At 41.8% G+C, this 22,076-nt stretch overlaps 1 protein-coding gene across 8 annotated transcripts; it reads right to left on the bottom strand.

The window, feature by feature from the left end:
• Window positions 1–469: 469 nt before the first annotated feature.
• GEMIN8 (gem nuclear organelle associated protein 8) lies at window positions 470–21,703 on the bottom strand. Of its 8 annotated transcripts, none has more exons than XM_007991074.3 (6): window positions 21,575–21,701; window positions 18,816–18,839; window positions 17,858–18,028; window positions 13,541–13,588; window positions 12,454–12,910; window positions 470–1,359 (listed from the first exon to the last, which is right to left on the bottom strand). In XM_007991074.3, the coding sequence occupies exons 4-6, from the start codon at window positions 13,553–13,555 to the stop codon at window positions 1,103–1,105; spliced, it is 729 nt and encodes a 242-aa protein (XP_007989265.1). In that variant the 5' UTR covers window positions 13,556–13,588; window positions 17,858–18,028; window positions 18,816–18,839; window positions 21,575–21,701; the 3' UTR covers window positions 470–1,102. The 8 variants fall into 8 exon arrangements, 7 of the variants coding, with proteins under 7 accessions (XP_007989265.1, XP_007989261.1, XP_007989266.1 ...); XR_012092084.1 differs by lacking the exons at window positions 18,816–18,839; window positions 21,575–21,701 and adding exons at window positions 5,267–5,398; window positions 21,432–21,567 and having other exon boundaries at window positions 1,251–1,359; window positions 17,946–18,028; XM_007991070.3 differs by lacking the exon at window positions 18,816–18,839 and having other exon boundaries at window positions 21,575–21,703.
• Between the last annotated feature and the right edge of the window lie 373 nt (window positions 21,704–22,076).

Genomic DNA, 22,076 nt, shown 5'->3' with positions numbered 1-22,076 from the left:
TACAGGCATGAGCCACCGCGCCTGGCCGGAATTATTGTTCTTTGCTCTCAATTCTGTATGACATCTAAGCTCTGTAGAGATAATGAGATAACAAGAATAAAAATGTCAGGCAGATGATTTTCATTCCATGAGAGCTGCAGTTGGCAAACTACCATCTGTAGACCAAATCTGGCCTGCAGCCTGTTTTTGTTTTGAGACGGTCTTGCTCTGTCTCTCGGCTGGAGTGCAGTGGCACGATCTCAGCTCACTGCAACCTCCGCCTCCCGGGTTCAAGCAATTCCCCTGCCTCAGCCTCCCAAGTAGCTGGTATTACAGGCACACACCACCATGCCCAGCTAATTTTTTGTATTTTAGTAGCGACGGGGTTTCACCATGTTGGCCAGGATGGTCTCAATCTCCTGACCTCCTGATCTGCCCACCTCGGCCTCCCAAAGTGCTGGGATTACAGGCATGAACCAATGCACCCGGCTACCTGTTTTTATAAAGTTTTATTAGAACACAGCTACACCCATTTGTTTACTTACTGTCTACAGCTGCTTTCACACTACAAAGGGAGAGTTGAGTAGTCACAACACTGACCATGTGGCCTGCAATGCCAAAGATATTCATTCTCTGGCCCTTTATAGAACATGCATCCCTCTCCACTAGAGGAAGTGGTATTTGTCTCACTACACACGTGGCTCAGTTTTAGTGGGGGCTAATGGAGCTAGAGTCGGAGAGGATATCTGGTTTTTTAAAGGCATTTGTGTAGTTCAGACAGATTAAAGACAAGAAAAGATAAAAAAGCAAAACACCAGGCAGTATCTCTAGGCAAGAACTTTAAAGAACCGAACTGTTACCAACAACATAAAAAACCAGTATAGTATATACAAAATTTTTTTATGTCAGGAGAAAATTTATCATGTTGGCAACAGAACATGTGCTGCAGACCTCCAAGCGGCTGGCATAGTACATCCACCCCGTGACAGGCCCACTGGGACTGTGGTGAACATGCCTGTGCCCCAGTACAAAGTCCCCTTTCCCTAAGAAATGTACAGAAGGAGAGATGAAGAGCATGCACCCAAAAGGAAGAGGGAGAGGCTGGGTGCCCTGTGCCCCGAGCTCAGAACTTCAGGGGGATGACCGGCCAGTACTTGGGTTGCTTTCGGTCACAGTGCTTGTCAAAGCTCAGCTGCACCGCAGCTTCCATGGCCTGGATCTTGGCAGCGCTGTCCCCGTACAAACGCTTCATCTCGGCCTGGCGCCGCTCACCAGGCCTCTCAGTTGGGGCTTCTATCGACCGGCGGGTGTTGCAGTACAGGTCGTGGTCAGCGTTTACGTAGCTGTTCAGGCGCTCTGCATCCAGCTGCTGCTGCCGCCCTGAGAACAAACATGAATGTGAACATGAACATAAACACATGTGTGTGCACTGCAGAAGGAGCCTGGTGAGTGCTGCTGACCATGCTGTCTGCAGCCCCCTAAGGTCCCTCATCTTTCCCTTTCCAACTGTGAAACCAGGCCCAGTTGTTCCAGATGAGATGCCTACCAGATTCTGAGGCAAGACCTGCAGATTATTATCATCTACTTAGTTCCGAAGCTCATCATTCATCTACCAAGGGGTTATTATACACTGAGAGAAATGGCAAAGAGCTGAGTGCCTGTAGTCCCACCTACTTGCGAGGCTGAGGTGGGAGGATGGCTTGAGCCCAGGAGGTAGAGGTTGCAGTGTACCACTGTACTCCAACCTGGGTGACAAAGCCAGACTCTGTGTCAAAAAAAAAAAAAAGAAATGGTAAAGAGCCACAAGGAAACTCATCACTCCAAACTACCAAACCTCTGCAACAACCCCTGAAAATACAGGAGAGAAATGAAACCACCGGGGGTTCTCTCTTTTCATCTGCACGGCCCACTCACCACCTGCCCAGCTAGGACTGGCTGATAGAGCTTGCTTGGTTTCAAACACTGCTCCAGGCCAGCATGGAAACGAAAAGCTTCCTGGACAGTCCAGTGTTGCAAGCACTGCTTACCACCATGAATGAGGTGGTGTGGGGGAAAAAAATCACTCCTCTGGAAGAGGTATTGATTTTAGGTAACCTGGAAAAGAACAAGTGCTAGCAATAGCAACCACAGTATGCAGTGATGATGGATGATTGATGATCCTTCCACAGATTCAAAACGCAAATCATACCAAGCAAGGAAAGGTTAAATGAGTCCACACTTGCTGAAGGAAAAAGGGTGAAGAAAGGGCAATTCTACAAATGGAATTAAGCCCTCTGACTTCTAATCTTCCTGCTATATCAAAAAATCTGCAATAGTGGGTTGATTTTCTCGCTACGGGGTTTGACTTTCCACTTCACAGGTTGGCCTAGGTTAAACTGCAAGTGGTATCGTTACATACTTTTAATCCTACTAATTTAAATGGATTCTTGTAAAGCAAGAAATAGCTATTCAATTTACTCTTCCCTCTGTTTTATTACTATGGCAAGTCCCAATATCATAACTTTTATTCTTATGTAAACTGCAACAACATAAAAATATCAGTAAGACAATGCTGCATAAGGTAAAATTTAGCCAATTTCCATAGTTCTTGTAAGCGACTCTGTCAAGAGAGAAACTGATAGCAGAGAACACACATTCATGGCTACAATGGCTACCAAGAGAAATGTCATGAGATAAGGAGTGAAGATGGTTGTAGGGAAATAAAACAATCATATAACTCATTCTTCCATTGTTGGTCCTCTCTGCACTAATACATGGAATAGAACATGGTAGTGAGCTAATCAAGTGTGAATGGGAAGATATTTATAAGGCTATGCATAGTCGCTCGCATAAATCCTGCTCTTTATAAGCATCATCATGGCATTGGAGGAAAGGAGTTTTACAAACTTGGAAACATTATTAAAAATGTATGTGGCCACTGCTGTCTTGGAACATCCGCAGTTTATTTTTACCTAAGGGCTTGTATGAATAAGCCCAATGACTATCAAACACAATAAAAGCTGCATAACTGCTACCTCACCCATGGAAAAAATATATGATTGACTCACTGGGCAATACAGAATGAAACCAAAATATTGGCCTAATATTCAAATGAATGGAGGCCATCAAGCATTTGTTTCTAATTTTTGGTCTTTCTGCAAGTTTGAAACATCAGCATATAAGCTGTTCAGTTTTCATAGGTGTTTAAATTCTATGCCCCCTAAACTGAGTTGTGTTGGAGTGGTGTGGGAGTGGATGAGCCAAACAGTAGGTTAGAGAAAGCACTCGACAACTGCCATGACAGCCTCTTATTTCCACAAGAGTTATGTGTGTTCCTGGCACTCAGGTCAGGGTGACAGCCCCACTGGGGACTAGCTTCTCCCTGGGGGCATCTCTGTTTTTCTCCTGCCTCTGTCCTGGGATGATTGAACCTGACTCTGAAGGAAAGCTTAGCTTTGTGCTTTTAGAAGGAAGAGCGGGGGTGACCTAGGACACAGGGTCTTGGTATGGGTAGTACAGACTGGTGAGATATATTCAGTCACTAAGTTCATACAGGCCTTTCCCACTTGCCTCTTCCTACAAACCTTGAGTAGGCAGTGGGTGGGCTGATGGCACTGCCAAGGCTTTCCAGGAAAGGTAGAATTTAGTTGAAGAATCTCTCATTCAAGGGCTACTTTTCTGAAGGCTTGGCATTTCCACATTAGCACAACACAGTCCCTCTGCCATCTATGAGCAGCCTTGTACCCATTACCAATCCTTTGGCTTTTTTTTTTTTTTTTTTGTCTATCTGGAGGAGACGATCCCACAGGTGGCGTTGCTGACTGCCTTGGAGTCTCTGCATCCAGAGGGTAGAGCCAACAGTGAGAGTTCCCAGACCACTGTCACATTACTCTCAAATGTGTCCCAAGACTATCATCAGCTTCACTGACAGATCTGGTGACACAAGAGATGTTCAACTTCCTGCGTAAATCTGAGTCTTTGAGTGTAGAAGTTTGAACAAACACTGGGATCTCAGCTATCCTAAGTATTCTCTGCTGGTAGGATGTTGTGAGTTTAGTCTCTGTACTTTTGCATTTTTTTTTCTTTTCCTTATAATTTAAAATGTTTGTAACAATTTTATATAGAGAGATGTATTCTCTTATTGTTGACATCTGTGAATGATACACAATGTTAACACAAAGCAACCCCAGTTGAGTTAATGATGCTGGTACAATTTTCCAAGTTTGTACTCAGCGTGTGCCCATGGGTTACCATCACATGATTTTAGTTCTTAATAAAGTTCACACAGTGCAAGAATAAAAGACATAGCCCTCTGGTTTTGATTCTTGATTTGTTTTTCATTCCCATTCAGGCTTCCTCATGATTTTTTTTTTTTTTTTTTTTTTTGAGAAAGGGCCTTGCTCTGTCACTCAGGCTGGAGTGCAGTGGTGCAATCTTGGGTCACTGCAACCTCTGCCTCCTGGGCTCAAGCGATCCTCCCCTTGGCTTCCTGAGTAGCTGGGACTACAGGCGCATGCCACCATACCTGGATAATTTATATATATATAACTTTTAGAGTTGGGGTTTTGCCATGTTGCCCAAACTGGTCTTGAACTCCTGAACTCAAGGGATCCACCTGCCTTGGCCTACCAAAGTGCTGAATTACAGGCGCAAAGCCACCGTGCCCAGCCCCTCATGAAAATTTAAGACCCAACCCTTATCCCCTCCTTGCCTCTCAAGAGATTTGGAGGTTTAATGGTTTTCTGCATAGTGAACAGTGGCCCTAAAACACTGAACTAAAGGGCAAGAAGCCTGTCACCTGTGACCTACCCTGTGGGGGGTCATTTATGGTGGAAGGGCACTGTCACCTTTACTCACAGCTGTACCCCCAGCCCTGGGAGGACACAATGCCTGACACAAAGCAGGTGCTCAAGAAGTGACTGTGGAATGAATGCTCAAAGACCATGCATGATTTTTTGTAAACAGCTCTTTTCCTTCCAGATGTTGTTAAAGAACAATGATGACAGCCTGGGGACTGAGAAACAGATGCTCAAATCTCACAAGGTGCTGGGCAGAACTCCCTTCCCTGTGGGTTCCTCAGAGCCTCCCAGGCACAGGGGCTAGAGGGGAGGGGCACCAATGAGTTGGGGTTGGACCCTGTTCTCTTACATTCGAGTTGCTTTGCCTCTACTTACTCACACAATTTTTAAAAAAGCTCTAAGGCTAGGCTATAAGTTGAAAACCAGTCAGTTTAAAACCAAATACCCGCAGACAGGCTGTGCACTGATGGTCACAGCCAGCATGTGAAAGTACTTTAGCGTGTACTTACTTAGGGGACCAAGTAAACCTCAGAATGGAGTATCAGAGTTTGAAGGTATCCACTCATTCTGTTTTCTATTTATTGCTTCCTTCCTTTCTTCCAATGAAAAAAAGGACTCTCAATCACTGGCAGTTTTCCTTGCTGTCAAAACAAGGTGAGGGCTCAAGTCAGCCAGATGGAAAACCATCTGACCAAAGCAGAGCAGTATGGACAATCACACTTCAGATGCCACCGAACAGCTGCCTTGTCATGGAGGGTTTGGTCGTTTTTATTGGAAACAGCTGTAGGACTCAATGTCACCATACACTTTTATAGGGTATTTTGGCAAGATAATTTGTTTTAATATGAATCAGAAACCTTTTTGATTCTATTCCAGCTTCAAAATAGGATTGTAGTGACTTGAATAGTGTCACCCCAAATCCATGTCCACCTGGAACCACAGAATGTGACCTTATTTGGAAATAGGGCTTTGTAGATGTAATGAAAGGATCAAGATGAGATCATACTGGATTAGGGTGGACCCTAACTCCAATGACAAAGTCCTTGTATGAGACAGAAAAGGACACAGAGACACAGGGGTAAGGCCATGTGAAGATGGAGGCAGAGATGGAATGATGCTGCCACAAGCCAAGGAATGCCAGGAGACACCAGAAGTTGGAAGAGGTGAGGCACTACAGCCTTCAGAGGGCATGTGGTCCTTTTGATTTGAGAACTGTGAGAGTAAATGTTTTTTTAAAAAATCCACCCAGGTTGTGTTAATTTGTCACAGCAGCCCTGGGAGGCTAATACAAGGGTTAATATGCATATAGGTTAAAACAAGAACAATAGTCATATATTATTAAGGAAGAACTTTACTGGATTCCATCTGGGTTCAGGATACATAATCCTGGTATTTTTCACATCAATCTATTTGTCTACATGATGTGACCAATGTCACATCACATAATAGTCCATAAAGGAAAAAAAAAATCACGGAAAGTTACCAGGACTTCAGAGAATCTTATATAGCAGGAAAACATTCATCCAAGATTATCCCACACATAGAGCCCAAAGGCAGAACATGTTAGAGGATAAAGCATGGAGGCAGCAAGTGGCAAAGAATGTTTTTTTCCCTCACTTTCCTAGGACTAGTACATCTTTCTATTTTCTGCTATTTTGACAAAATTAATGATTGTAGCACAACTGAGGGAAAGCACAAACTTGATGTATGCCATTTCTGGCTTGTCAGCTACCACCCAGAACACACGTACATGCCAGCAGAACTGGAGCCATTTCAGACTGGTCTTCTGTCTTCATCGCACATCCCTTGACCCATGACAAATGTAATCCTGAAGTTACTGGACAATTGCCATTTTAACTTTTACAATAGAAGTGCATTTTCATGCTCCTTTCCACTTTTCTACAGCCATTAACACGTATCATCTCACCGATTGGTTTTGTGCACCTGTGAATATCTGCACCAGCTGAAACACACACGCATGTCAGGATTGTGCTCAATCACTGTGACTTCATCCTTCAACCTCACTGACTAAAGCAAAACAGCTCACTAAATACTGGGCCATAAACTTCGCCGGGTTCTCTAGGTTTGACTGACTAAAGGCTCACTATGAAAACTACAGTCTCAGCCTTCCCACTCAGATGGACACAGCGTAATGGAGCGGATGTCTCCCTTCAAACGTATGAAAACCACATCTGGGCCCTCTGGTAAGAACAGCACTTTGAGTGTCTAAGCCGGGAGTGAACTAAGCCCTTTTCTCTCTCATTCCAAATTGGCCCTATCCCTCAAATTGGCCTAGTGCATACCCTGCTTCTTGACAGCAGCCCCGGGGTGCTCCTCCTCTGACTGCCTGGGTCACTGGCTTTCCCCCTCATGTGCATGTATAACCATGAACCACACCATAGATACTCTTCTTCTATGTGTCACTTTACATTTGATTTTGTCTCCTCTTCCCAATGGGGTTTAAGCTTTTAGAATATGTCCCTGTTTTGATCCAACACCCTCAAAACATAGGTCATAAATACCTGATTGGCTCAAACCCGAGAAAACAGTGGTGGTGTTTGTTTCAGAGGGCCTTACTCTCTTTTGAGGGTGACTTCCACTCATTTTCCCTCTAAGTATTAGCAATATAACCTTGCAGTCTCGACTGGTGGTCACTTATGACTACAAAATGGTATTTTTCTTAACCTAATAATAAACATTTTTCCTAAGAAATAACTGAAAACACAGCTGACCTTCAAAACTTCATAACTGTATACTTTCTCATAAGTTATTTTCCACTGAAGCTTTAAGTAACGGAAATATCTTGTTAGGAAATGATGACAGACATAATCAAAAGCATGCATGTTCCCACTGTACAAAAGGAGTTCTTATCCTAGTCAAGCTTTTGGTGTTTTTTATCCTTGAAATATGTTAAAGTAGACACTATCTGGAATCTGAGTAGCAATCACAAACAAGAACATACTGTCCAATCTGAAGGCCTTTATCCTAAGAAAATATTAAACAAGACTCAGGCGATGATGAATTGCATAACTTGTATGTTCCTGTGGAAGTGAATAATACTGAAAAGTTAAATCTTTCAAATTTAGTGACATTTTCTCTTGCTAATAACATTTTCTAAAATCCTGTGTTCTTCAAAGCATTCATGTTCAAAGCTGAAAATGTCTTTATTGAAGAAGTAGCTTCTAGTGGTTCTGAGAGCAAAATGAAACAAAAAACTTGAGCCAATTATTCATACTACCCAGGTCCCTTATCTCTTTATTAAAGCTTTTTCCAACAGTGTATGTAAATAACCCTCCATGAAAATTTCCAGTGAAGGTAACGAATTGGAAAGCGCCATGGGCGCTCAGATTACTTACATATGAATTCCATCATTCATTACCGCTTGAAGGAACACTTGTTCATCCTGTACCCACCAAAAGTGCTGTTGAAAAAAATAATGCTAGTGATCTGTTGCCCATTATTTTCTTACTGGTGCAAGATCGGGCCCTGGCAGCTTCTTCTAATACAGACCAAGTCTTTAGATTCCAGTCTGACACCAAAGTCTGTTCTCACCCTTGCCAGACAATTCCCACATCTCCCTGGGACCAGCTAATGCATTCAGGGAAGGCTGCAGGAGCATGACAGAGACGCTAAGACAAGTAGTTTTGAATCATGCTATAACTACACATTTTAAAAGTACAAAGAATTGAAAGCTTGTTTAGTGACATTATTAGTAATACTGAAGTGGGTTCATTTTCCCAGTCCATGTACTTTACGGTATTAAATTTTATCAAGCAAGAATATCCTTGAAACAGAACTAAAAACTGTGCTAATGACTAAATCTGATAGACACCAAAACTTTCATTCTTTCATGTCTTTAATATTCTAAATCAGTTTAAAAGTCTGCAAGATGCCACCCAGAGCAGAAATATGACCTTTCTGAAGTCACAGAACACATTATTAAAAATATGCAGAATCTTGGCCAGGCGCGGTGGCTCATGCCTACAATCCCAGCAATTTGTGAGGCCGAGGCAGGTGGATCACCTGAGGTTAGGAGTTCAAGACGACCCTGGACAACATGGTGAAACCCCATCTCTACTAATAATACAAAAATTAGCTGGATGTGGTGGTTGGCGCCTGAAATCCCAGCTACTTGGGAGGCCGAGGCAGGAGAATTGCTTGAACCTGGGAGGCATAGGTTGCAGGAGCTGAGATGGTGCCACTGCACTCTAGTCTGGGTGACAGAGTAAGACTCTGTCTGTCTCTCTCTCTATATATATATATGTACAGAATTTCAATCAAGCACTAACCAAGGCAAATGGTATCAGAGCAAGACCAATTTATGGTTAATAATCCATGTTAAAGGATGGGTTACTAGCAACTAACTGTAACTAACATTTATTGGGCACCGACTTGGTACCAAGCACCATTCTATAACTTTTCTCGTATTATCTCATGGATTCTTCATAATTACTACCCATTAATTAGGATCCTATTTCACAGGTGAGGCAACTGAGGCACAGAATGGTGAAGGCAGGGGGCTTACAGGAGGATGAGAACCTCTAATCAGCGAGTGGTAGAGTGAGGCTGGACCCCTGTGATTCAAGCAGTTCTGCCACAGATGCCTCCGTACGCTGTTGCCAGCAATAATATGAATACTGGAAAATGAGGCTCAAGACGGAGGTTGTAAGAGTTTTCATAAAATTCCCTTTTATGATGGTTTGCTATCTAGATCACGGTAAAACAAACAAGTAATAGTTTTTTCAGACGGATGACAAGAACTGTGGGTTTACTTTATGTCCCAGTCACAGATTGCATTTAGGGACAAAGAAAATTCTCCCAGGGTGATTGTACTCCTTTCCTAGGGCTGCCATAACAAAGTACCATACACTGGGTGGTTTAAAACAACAGAAATGTATTGTCTCGTGGACCTGGAGGTCAGAAGTCTGCAACTGAGGTGTTGGCAGGGCCATAAACCCTCTAAAGGTGCTAGGGAAGGATCTGTTCCAGGCCTCTCCCAGCTTCTGGATGTTCCTTGGCTTGTGGCGACATAATGTCAATCTTCACATGGTGTTTTCACTGCATGTGTGTCTGTCTCTGTGTCCTTTTTTTTTTGCCCCTTTTTTTTTTTTTGAGATGGAGTCTTGCTCTGTCGCCCAGGCTGGAGTGCAGTGGTGTGATCTCGGCTCACCGCAAGCTCCAACCCCTGGGTTCACACCATTCTCCTGCCTCAGCCTCCCGAGTAGCTGAGACTAGGTGCTTGCCACCACGCCCGGCTAATTTTTTGTATTTTTAGTAGAGATGGGGTTTCACCGCGTTAGCCAGGATGGTCTCGATCTCCTGACCTTGTGATCTGCCTGCCTCGGCCTCCCAAAGTGCTGGGTTACAGGCGTGATCCACAGTACCTGGCCCAGATTTTGCCCTTTTTATAAAGACCTGAGTCATATAGGATTAGGACCCCTGTAATGACCTCACTTAACCTCAATTACCTCTGGAAAGACCCTGTCTTCAAATAAGGTCACATTCTGAGGAACTGGGGGTTAGGACTCCACTGTATCTTTCTTGGGGAGATACAATTCAACCCAGATGATGAAAGTGCAGTTTGAAGCCGTAAAGTTACCTAGACAGATCTGGAAATAATATGAAACATAGAGATGAAGCTTATCAGGTTTATAATGCACACAAGGCCCAGCTTATTCTGGAAAATGTCCCACAGAATCACTGCAAGTGTAGCACTCTATGGGTAAGATTTGCCAACCTCTGATTTAAGGTTTCTAATTCACAATGAAAGACTTCATTTATTCATTCAAAATAATATTAAGTGGCAAGTATGACTTAGCAGGTGATTTTCACGACTTTGTTTACCTACCTAGAGTTCTACCTAACAATGTCAAGAGGGAGGAATAGGGATGGTTAACCATATCTGTAACAGAACTGTTCCCCTTTTTTTTCTGTTTGGTGCAAGGACACATTTCATTGTTTTCTCTTTATTTTATTCATATCCACTTTTTGTTGACTAACTCAAGTTTATTTTAAATCAGCAGATAATTCAAAGTCACCTTTCAGATGACTGAGATTTGCTTCCATCCATAATTACAATTTCCATCATAAAAGTATCAACCTCTAGTGGGCAAAACATGTTATTCTACTTTCTGGTAAGGACAAGAGTAACAAACCTGATCTCCATCCCATTTTCTCTGTCAAAAGCTGTAACAAACAGCATTGCAACCAAACGTGGACATGCTCCAATGCCTGCTCTCATTTGTTGTATAGATTAGACTAATGGTTGTTTCATATCTATATTTTTTAAAAGGGTAAAATTTATTTCTGGAGATCAAGGAAAAGTATTCTATGTGTAATAGAAAGTACTGTCTTAAAAGTATTTGTTTGGATATACTTCTTTCTTTTCTTTTCTTTCTTTTTTTTTTTTTTGAGACAGCGTCTGGCTCTGTCGCCCAGGCTGGAGTACAGTGGTGTGATCATGGCTCACTGCAGCCTCAAACTCCCGGGCTCAAGCTATCCTCCCGAGTTGCTGGGACTACAGGCATATGCCACCACACCTGGCTGGATATACTAATATCTAATATGCTTAAAGAAGTACACAGTTTAATCAAAAGAAAGGAAGTAAAAAAAACCTGAACAAGTAGTTTAGTGAAGAATCACAAACAAAGATACTAAACGATATAATATTTTATACAAAGTCCAGTGTTCAGTTCTTGGCATCCCATGGGGATCAATAAAAGCTAATTCATCATTAGGAAAATGCTGACAATGACAGACAGGAATGAAACTCCCATTCCCAGGTTTCTATGCTTCTGTGTCATTGGAAAATTGTAGGTAAAATGTCATACAATTAGGCCTCCCTTAAAACAAAATTGGGACTGAATACTGGCTATAATAGGGAGAGAAGCATTTGTATCTCAGAGGTACTTAGAAATGGTCTGGTGAATTTTAATAGGAGAGCACAAAATCTGTTCTAGTTCTTTCTAGTAAGGTGGTAAGAAATTTAAAAAAGAAAATTCCTGTTTTTGACTGAAGATATAAGACCTTTATCATAATTCTCTGACCCCATGGACAGGGCCTCAACACAGAACCAACAGGAAAATTGTAAGTGCCAGGCATTTCGTTATTCTGTTTAGGTTCATGTTATTTAAGATCTGGGACCTCTAGCACCAAGGACGTCTCCAAGATGTGTCCCAGAGAAATGGTAAAAGTATTTTAGGAACCTAGCAGTCTCAGGGACAAGTCCTGGTGTAGAGAAAGCAGTACAGGAAGTAGAGTCAGGCAGATTTGGATTGGATCCTAACAGCAAATTACTAGTTGTGTACCACGGAACAAGTCAATTAACCTTTTTAAGGTTTACTTTCGTCATATATAAAATGAGTTTAACACTCTGAGGGAGTAGATTAGGGCATGCACACACACAAGCATGCACACGTACATGCTCCATTTGGTAGAGTATCTAATGGTTAATAAACAGAACGACGTTAGGATAAGCTTTGCTCTAGAACAAAAAAAAGTCTTATACTAAAACAACTCCAGAAACTAACATAAGCGAGGTGCAGCATCCCCCATAGCTTTTCCAGGCTTAGGACTGGATTTGGAATATTACCTGTAGCCAATGAAGAATTATAAAATTACTTTATATATTAGAGAAAAAAAATGTAAAAGGCAGGGCAAAGAAAGGAAGCATGAAGAGACAGAGGCCTGAACTTACGTCGTTCTTCTCTGTGCCTCTCAGTCTCTGCAAAGTATTGGCGGAGCTCTTCAGTGATTTCCATATTGCTCAGGTCACATTCTACCTCTGCATCTGACTCAGTCTCCATCTCTTCTTCTTTGGACAAAGCTTGGTCTTCTCTTGTGGATGCCTGGATCCTACTGCTGCAATGTGGATGCTGCCCAGACCTTCCGAAATGTGAAGAACTGCAGGGGTAGTCCTGCCAGGCCAGATGATGGTCATAGAAGGACTGAGGATACGCAGCCTGGTTATCGTAAGAGCTTTGGGGAAGAAGTGCAGGAGGGAAGTACGATGGAAGACTGAAACAGGATTCCACGGCCTTCCTGTAGGCATTGTGATGGCTTTGCATCCAAGCCATTGCTTGATGATAATGTTGCCAGTATCTTGCATATACCGGATGAGAATACCAAGGCCTGGTAGCTTTCGATGTTGATGCCTACAAAATGAAAGGAGGTGGAGGGTGGACACCAAAGTGTTTATCCTCAAGAGAAATCTTCAAATGTTTAATCTGCTACCCAACAGGTATTTACTTAGTATTTGCTAAATACCTACTCTACATGAGGAAGCTACTGGGCCCAAAATTGTGTGAGACAGGACCTGGGCCACAATGGACACCAAGTGTATGCACACTTGATAAGTCCATGTACATGAGGTACGCACAAGCCAATTAAAGGTATGGAGCATTATAATGTGGGGATGAAGGCTAGTGATCATTTCTAGATGAGATGCAGGGAGAGAGAAGACTGGATGTTAATCATCTTGGCCCTCTCTACCCACTGTAATTAAATGTCTAGTGCCAAGTGAGCAACGGCCTGCTAAGAACCACACCAGACTGACGAGCATGACAGACTTTAGTTTTTCCCTTTCTGCCCCCTAAACTAACTTGCTGGCCTGGGCCACCCCTAAATGCCTGGGGCAAGAGATGTCCAGGAATGCACCCAATAGTGCTTTTACTTTTTTATTTCTTAGGTCTTCTCCATCGTGGAATGAGAATACCAAACTTTAAAGCTAAAATTCACCTTTTTTACTCACGAGCTCAAAAAAAATTAAAAAATAAAAATCTTACCTTCACCGCTGCCATCTCTGATTGTGAAAGTCCAAATGGGTGCCGAAACTAGGAAAGAAGAATCACAGTGCAAACATCTGATCAGTATGGCTGTGTGATATTTGTGGCTATTTTGTCATTTGTGACAGGACCATGCCTGATTTCATGCAACCTGTCTACAAGACGTTGGTTCCTGGGCTATGACTTTGTAGTCTGAAAAGGAGGGATCCCCTTAGGTATGATTAAGTGGGTCAAAAGATCCTGCATGGTTCAATTACTTATTTCCCTATAGGAAGTAAAGTCTATGAAAATGACCATATAAATATTTAGTAGTTAGTGTATATGTGTGTATATATATGTATGTGTATATACACATACATATACACACAATATATAAAACATGAACTAAGAATTTACAGTTATTACTTTATTTACTAATCCTTAACTCATGCTAATGCTTACTTAAATTAACCCTGGGTCTTCCTGAGGCTTGAGTGGAACACATCTTTCCAAATGACCAGAAACCTCTGTTGGGTCTTGCCTTAGGTCTGGGACTTGGAGAATAAGACATCTCTCCAGCCTCAGCTGTGCCCTGGGCTTTAAGTTCCCCAAATAGGCTTTGTTTTCATTTTGATTGCAATATGCATTTCTCGGCCAGCATGTGACATCACATTCTCCTTGCCTAACCACCCTGTCTCTTCACAGAAGAAACCACACCATGGAGTCTCTACTGAGGCACCACATAGACTGCCCTGGGCAAATAGCATTGCTCTGCTGAGATTTACTCCTTTTCTCTCTACCCACCTGTTGTGATTTGCCGCATGAAATGCCCAAAAGTAATGGCTAATCTGCAGCTGTACCTTTTTCAATCTATTTAAAATAGACTTTCAATTTTTTTTTTCTATTCAGAGGTTCAGAGCTACACCAGAATGTACTTTTAAAAAAGTTAAACAAAAATATCCAAAAATGCACGAGAATTTAAGTTTCTGTGAGACAAAACCACTAACACAATGTAATGCTGAGCAAACAACTACTTAGGTTTTGAAACTTTGGAAATCAGATACCAAAGGAGTCTTATTTTTCCTTTTCACTTAACTATAGGGTAGAATTAGAAAATTCCCCAACTCTTAAGAAACAAACTTTACTTGTTTTATAATCTCTATCAGATGTTTTGCTATGGTTATATTAAGAACTGAGATGCTAAATCAACCACTTCTATATTTGAAGATTTAGCTGAAAGAGAATCATTCACATTCTTTTTAAATATAATAAACTTTCAAATAGGGTACTTCTAAGAGGGCTGACATAACTTTCATAAATTTATCTTAAACACAGTCCATAGTTCCTGTTCCTTGTCTTAAATTCAATACTATGTATACATGCAATGAATATAAACTGAAAAAGTTAACAAATGCAGTGTAAATTAAGTTCACATTACTTTTAATCTATAATTTTAATATTTTAAAGGTTTAAAACATGAACAAGTACCTGAAAACCTAGCTAACTGCTATGTGCTTTACAGGCCACTGAAGAAATATGGAAGTTAATACTTAGGTGGCTTACCACTCAGAGAAGTAAAACATAAATGAAATTATGTAGAAATCAGTATGTACTTAAGAGCAAAACTGTAAGGTGCAGCCTTTAGGTGGCTAATTCACTAGAACCAGGTTTTATACTTCCTTTTTTTTGAGCCGAAGTCTCACATTGTCGCCCAGGCTGGTGTGCAGTGGGGTGATCTTGGCTCACTGCAGCCTCCGCCTCCTGGGTTCAATCAATTTTCCTGCCTCAGCCTCCCGAGTAGCTGGGACTACAGGCATGTGGCACCATGCCTGGTTAATTTTTGTATTTTTAGTTGAGACGGGGTTTCACTATGTTGGCCAGGCTGGTCTCAAACTCCTGACCTCGTGATCTGCCCGCCTCGGCCTCTCAAAGTGCTGGGATTACAGGCGTGAGCCACCGTGCCCAGCCTAGGTTTTATATTTCTATCACTAAAATCTGAATAATTTTCTGAGAGCCTGCAGGACATAATGACATTAACGCAAACTGCTGTGTATCTTAATCAAATTTATTTCATAGATTAACAAGCAGCACAGGAATTAAATTAGAAAAGTCTAGGAGACATCTGCATGTGTTCTGGAAATTAAGTGTTTTGAATCTACACTTTTTTCTATGCATCATAAGGCATTTAGAATCAGGTCAACTAAAATATCAATTATTCCAAATTGGGAAGTGTGACAGCCTCAAATATGGAATAAACACCACTGAGATCAAATACTACTGTAGACAAAATCTTGTTTTTAGTTATAATTGGGAAAATCCAGTGTGGCATTAAAGGTTGTAGCACCAATATTCTGAAAATCCACCAGATGGCTAAGAGAGGCTCCATTTTGCAAAGCTGGAAGTTTAGGCATGTGGGATAAAGCAGACTACCATTTAAGGAGTTCAAGGGTAATTGATGATGTTCTCCAGACTGCTCAAATGTCAATGGCTGTGATTTAGAGGGAGGGGCCAGACACTGTGGCTCATGTCTATAATCCCAGCACTTTGGGAGGCTGAGGTGGGTGGATCACCCGAGGTCAGGAGTTCAAGACCAGCCTGGCCAACATGGTGAAATCCCATGTCTACTAAAAATACAAAAATTAGCTGGGTCTGGTGGCACACATCTGTAATCCCAGCTACTTGGGAGGCTGAGGCACAAGAATTGCTTGAATCCGGGAAGTGGAGGTTGCAGTGATCTGAGATCATGCTACTGCACTCCAGCCTGAGTGACAGAGAGAGACTCAGTCTCAAAAAAAAAAAAAAAAAAAGGAGGGAGGAGCACTAGTTTGAGGAGAGGTAACTCTGATCCAACAAATCATCTGGTAGAAGGGCTGCTATGTTAGAAAGCCTCAGAGATCACCCAGGTACATCCTGAGCACTTATGTAAGAAAGAAGCCAAGAGAATCAGCTGAGATGACTGAAGAAAGCCAGTTCCAGCTTCTGAACTAGAGGCAGTTCAGAATAAGCCCAGAGTGCTCACTATCTACATTAATTAAATATATTAATTCATCAGCTAAGGTGCTAGACTCTTAAGACCCAGGACATTATTAAAGGATGAATTTATGTTAATGATGGAATGCAAGCAACTCTGTAGGCAATTTTGCTTTGCTTTGATTGTGCTTTCCTCACAGTTTTGACCACTGGGATATTTGTAATCAAACTTGCTGCCATCTTCCAGCAAATTTAAAGTCCTGAGGCTGTATGTAGACTGTGCTCATCTCATTCTTGGCTTTATTATTTTCTCTCCCTAAATCCCAAAACCTACTTGTACTTGTAATATCCTTTTACATTTTAAGTCTTTTTAAGATTCCTAAAATCCTGTATTCAAATTAACCAATTTGAATAATTGACTTGAAGAATTACACATTAGTCTCTCAAAAGTCAAATAAAGCATAGAAAAACATGTCTAAAGGAATAGCAACTTGCATAGAGCTTTATAATTATTTTTAGCTAGGTCTTTCCAGTATTATTACTTTATGCTAGCAATTTTTTTCAGTAAAGGGCGAGATAAATATTTTAGGCTTGTGGGCCACATACAGTCTTTGTCACATAGTCTTCATATTCTTTGCCTTTAAAAGAAAAATAAAACACCAAAAAAACACACCAAACAACTCTTCAAAAATGTAAAAGCAATTCTTAGTTTTCTTAAAGTACAAAAAACAGGCTGTGGGCTTTTATTTTGCCCACCCCTGTTTTTTGTTAACACATTTTGAAGTTGTATAGATATTCTCTGAATATACTGAGCATCCTAATTGTTCCTCACTTTCCACTTGGGAACCAGTAGAGGAACTTCATGATTCTCACATGTTTCATAAATGATTAGGTTTGGAGAAAGACTAGTGGAGGCAAGAAAACTGACTATGACCAATAGCAATCATGTTGACCGGTTGCTAATATGTGGGACAAAAAAACACTCTCCATGACTAAATAAGGAAATTGGATCTTTTCTTAAATATCCATATAAACATTTAAAGACTTAACTAAAAACAACAATAAAAATTCTGCAAAACCATATCAATTGGCAGGGCTTAGAAAGCAAACAAGACAGAGTTCTGAATCTCTACTCCCTGGAAGGAATATATATTCTTTTCTGCTAAGCAATCAGTTAGTCAGTTAATATCAGTTAGCTCCCAAGGGAAGAAGAGGTCCTCTTCTAAAGATGGGTCCGATTAGCTTTTTTAAGCTGGTTATTTTCTTCACACATGGAGAACTTAAGGAGCTAGAAGAATGCCTGAGTTTCTGAAAAGCCAACATTTAAATAATTATAGACATTATAGCAACATCTTCAGAGACTACTACCTCTCAAAGAAAAGAGAGTTGATGGTTGCTGCAGATTTAGATGCCCTTCGGTCTTTAATGGTCTTTAATTCGATCTTTCATTCCTCACCTCCCTGGGAATGTCTCCCACTCTTTTATGGCACAAGCCTTCAGGGACTGAACAGTAACTTTTCTCCGAATGGGCTGGTGGAGCTGAAAGAAAAGAGATTGGCAATGTCAGGGAAGGCCGGGATCTGCAGCTCTACAAACCCGGCAGTCCTCTCCAGTGAGCACAATGGCATAATGGCCACCACCCAGCTGAGCCCAGGCAAGTACAGAGACCATTCATTGTCTGTCCTCAATCACCAAAGAAGGAAGGAAAAAAACAGGGTTGAGGTCATTCACCAAACATTGACGAGGCCTACAGGCAAGGCAGAGACTGAGTCTTGAATGATATATTTTTCCATATAACCTCTCATAAAAAATGGATTTACACTTCAGTACATCTGCTTACCCTGAAAGATGTATTTTTAATGCATAAATATACATAAAGAACAATAGATAAGAACTTTGTAGTTTTCAATGGATAAAACGTGACTATTTCCATCAAGTTACCAAAAAATTTCACAAATAAGTGGCTTTGTTGACCAGTAGTGCCATCAAATATATTCTTTTAATTACATATTTATGTTCTTATAAATATAGAATATAGGACACATCGTAGCAACCAAAAAAGTAAAATAAAAACACAAATTCCCCTAAAAACTAGAGTGTATACTTGAATTAGATATTCCTATCTTCCTTTTCTACTAGAATTCTAAAAATACATGAAAATTCACCTGCTTTGATCTTTGCACAGAAACGCATTAAAAGTCAATCATTAAATAAGTTACTCTGGCTAAAGCCCTGAAAGTCAAACCTTTCCTACAAAGCTCCAGTAATTTGGTTCTCTGAGTCAACCAGGTAATTTGGAGGATTTAGTCAGATCTTCCGTACACACTGTTTCAAGGAGATCTGCTGGACACTGCAGCAAAATAAATGAAGGTATGGTGAGAAATCTGAGTGAGATACATTGAGTCATATGCGGTTCTAAGAATCTCTCTGTACATGCAACAATAACCCTATCACAGAAGATGTCTTCCACTAATACAACAGTAAGAACTTCCTCACTAAGACAAAGAATATAATAGGGTTTTGTTGAGGGCCGGGCTTCCTGCCCCACCTACTTGGGCAGCCCTGCCCCCATCCCTGGCTGGTTGCTGAGGCTGGCAAGCTCATCAGGCTTGATGCCCTCATGGGCTCCCTCCTGTGTCTTTGCATGGTCCCTGCTTAGTGATTTGGACATCAAAGATGGCTCAAGTCCAAATGGACTTCTTTCACCTGCAGGCATCCAAGCACCATCTCGGGCAGGACACAGGCCTATTCAAGTGCACATGCCACTGTGTTCAGAAAGCCTGCACCTCCCCGTCTATAATAGCTACAGTTAAAACTGATGGGCAAGGCAGTAAAAAAACTGAGTTTTATTTTACTTTCATTCCCTGAATCCCCAACCCCAATTTACCCTCTTCTGGATGTTGTAATAAGTACTGTCACAAAGAAGGCATAGCAAGGGGAAGGAGTAAGACTGAAAGGACGTAGTTAACAATTCTTTTTTTCATACAAATGACATTCCACCCACAGAAGGGCATTGTTTAATTTGTCAGCAAGTGTGATGAATTTGTGAATGGATTTATTTGCAAGTTCTCTGAATCTCCATGTGACTAATATCAGAATCAAAAGTGAAATATGAGGCCAGGAACAAAGTTACCCTCTGACTCAGGAACACAACAAGCAATGGGGTGACTGAGAATGACATAATGATAACACAGTTCAAAAGAAGAAACAGATAAGTTTGTTTCACAGCAAGCATGTCCTTCATAAGCAAAACCTAATGTGACCATAAGGGAATAGGGTTAAATAGGCAGTTACTACATTAAGAGCATAACAGCAAAAACCATGGGTAGTTTAAAGCAGTTAAGATCGCTAGTACATTTCAGGAGTCTTATTTCAAATTTACTTTTTTCTATAAACATATTCATGGTAATTCCATGTTAATCTCTCTTTTCTGAATTTACAGGCATTTACTATGCCTCATTCACTTGGGCACTTACTCAATTACCTGTAGGCATGGATTCTACAATCTACTCCTTTTAAGTTTCCTATTTTCCTTCGAGCATAAAAATAAGAGCTAATATTTCATGCTCTTAGATGCTGTTGAAATTGTTGTTGAGCTTGTCTGTTGTTTCCTGATAATGTTCTCTCCTGCTACATCTATTCCCCAAAATCACTGAGGACCTAGTAACTCAAAAACTGACTATAAAGCACCAAATCTTTTCAGGAAGCAAATATTTAAGTACATTATGTTTTCAAGGATCTTTTCAATTCATCTGATATTTGATCAGCTACATTCTTTTTTCACTTGTCCAGCTGTTCCGTGGCTGAATTTCCTCTTGTAGAGAAGTTGTTCAAAAAAAGTTCTGTACCTACTTTGCAAACTCTTCCAATTTACACTCTAGCCTTAATTGTTCAAAACTTTCCCCCATCATTCTCATCTCATCCTATCCTTTAAAAAAAACCCCAAAATGATTAATCACCATCTATAGAACAGTTTCAGAATGAACATTTCTCTCTGGAACTTAAGTTTGTATACTTCCCCAGCACAGCAATGAACACAGAGGGGATTTATACACCTGTGAACTTGATTTCAGTTATGCTTATTCAAAGTTACTAACCAGCAGTCTTTAAAAATATATGGTTTCTGTTCACACTGAAATTCCAGAGACTGTTATTCTGATAAATTATGCTAGCAAAAATAGTATTTTTAAAAGGTAGCTTTCATCCTATAATTCATGGGAGCTGTGAGCATACATAATCCCAGAAGTGTTGCATTACTAATCTTTAGTCTAGATTTTTCAAGTAATGTTGTTCTGATTTGAGATGAAAAACAGCTGAATACACAGCCTAGACTGTCAAACGAGTTTAAAAACATCATTCCTGAAAAAACAAAATTGTTCAGAACCATCTAATCTGTACTAAGGGAACATCAAGATTTCAGAGATAAAATGCACTTCATTGGCCACTGGTTCAACTACAGCTCATTACTGATAAGTGGGCACAGACACAAAGCCCATAAACTGTAGGCGCCAGATGTCTCAAGATAACTCCCACCAAAAGCTCTGACCTCCTGCAGAGGTTAAAGTGCAACAGAAAAGAAAGAAATCTCGAATTTTTGAGCAGACAGGCCAATATCCTAGACATACTCCATGTATGTGGCTGTCCAGGGCAATTAGATTCAGATACTGGGCTGGATGGGCAAAATCCAAATTCACCTACAGACCTTAACACGGTGGTTCTCGGCACGCCAGAATCACCTGGGCAGCTTTAAAAACCACCGAGGCCAGGGCCCCACTATTAGAGACTCGGATTTAATTGGTCCGGGATGGGGGCCCGGGGATCAGAATTGTTAAAGAGTCGTCCAGTGATTCGGAAGCACTGTAGAGCTGAGAGCCTCTGGGACTGGTCCCCTCTCACAATTAACCTGCAATGATTTAGGAATCTCATGGGCCTCTGGCCCCACCTTTTGTCGCGGGGTTAACATAATTATGACAGCAATGTGACGTCCAAGACCTCGGCTCTCCGCGCATCAGAAGAAGCCAGGGCCCGGGGCCTCTAAGCTCCTCCCTCACTCCCCAAAGGAAACCCAGCCGTCCCCGAAGTCACCTCGTGGGCGCGCAGCTTGCGGATCCTGGGCGTTGGCCGAGCAGGGGCCTAGTTTTCCTTGGAGACACAGAGGGGAAATGGGGACACGAAGGGGGCGGCTGTTGCCGGGGCGACTGGAAGCGCGCTTCCGGTGCGGAACACGTGGCGCGGCGCGCCGGAAGTCCTCCCTGCGTCGCGGACGCCACGTTCGCACCGCAGGTGGTGCTGTGCTGGAGGCCGGAAGCTGCCTGCTGATCGGCTACTGCGAGTGGATCGCCTGGGCGGCAGGCGTGGGATGGCGGCGGGTGGCGGGGCTGGAGGGGAAGGTGCTGCACCCGGCAGGGCACTGGGACCGCGGCGGGCACCCGCGCCGGGGGTCGGACGGTGCTGTCTCCACCGGCGGGTGTGTTGCTTCTGCATGGCCTGGTTCTCAAGAGCCTTTAACTTTTTGTCCTTTCCTCAGCTTTCTTCGTTTTCCTTCCCTTGTCTTTACTTAGCCTTCTCTTTCTTCCATTCTGTTTTC

Source organism: Chlorocebus sabaeus, chromosome X (assembly GCF_047675955.1).
Source record: "Chlorocebus sabaeus isolate Y175 chromosome X, mChlSab1.0.hap1, whole genome shotgun sequence".
NCBI classification, from domain to species: Eukaryota; Metazoa; Chordata; class Mammalia; order Primates; family Cercopithecidae; genus Chlorocebus; species Chlorocebus sabaeus.
Note: the sequence above shows the minus strand (reverse complement) of the source record. Positions and strands in the feature narration are given on the sequence as shown.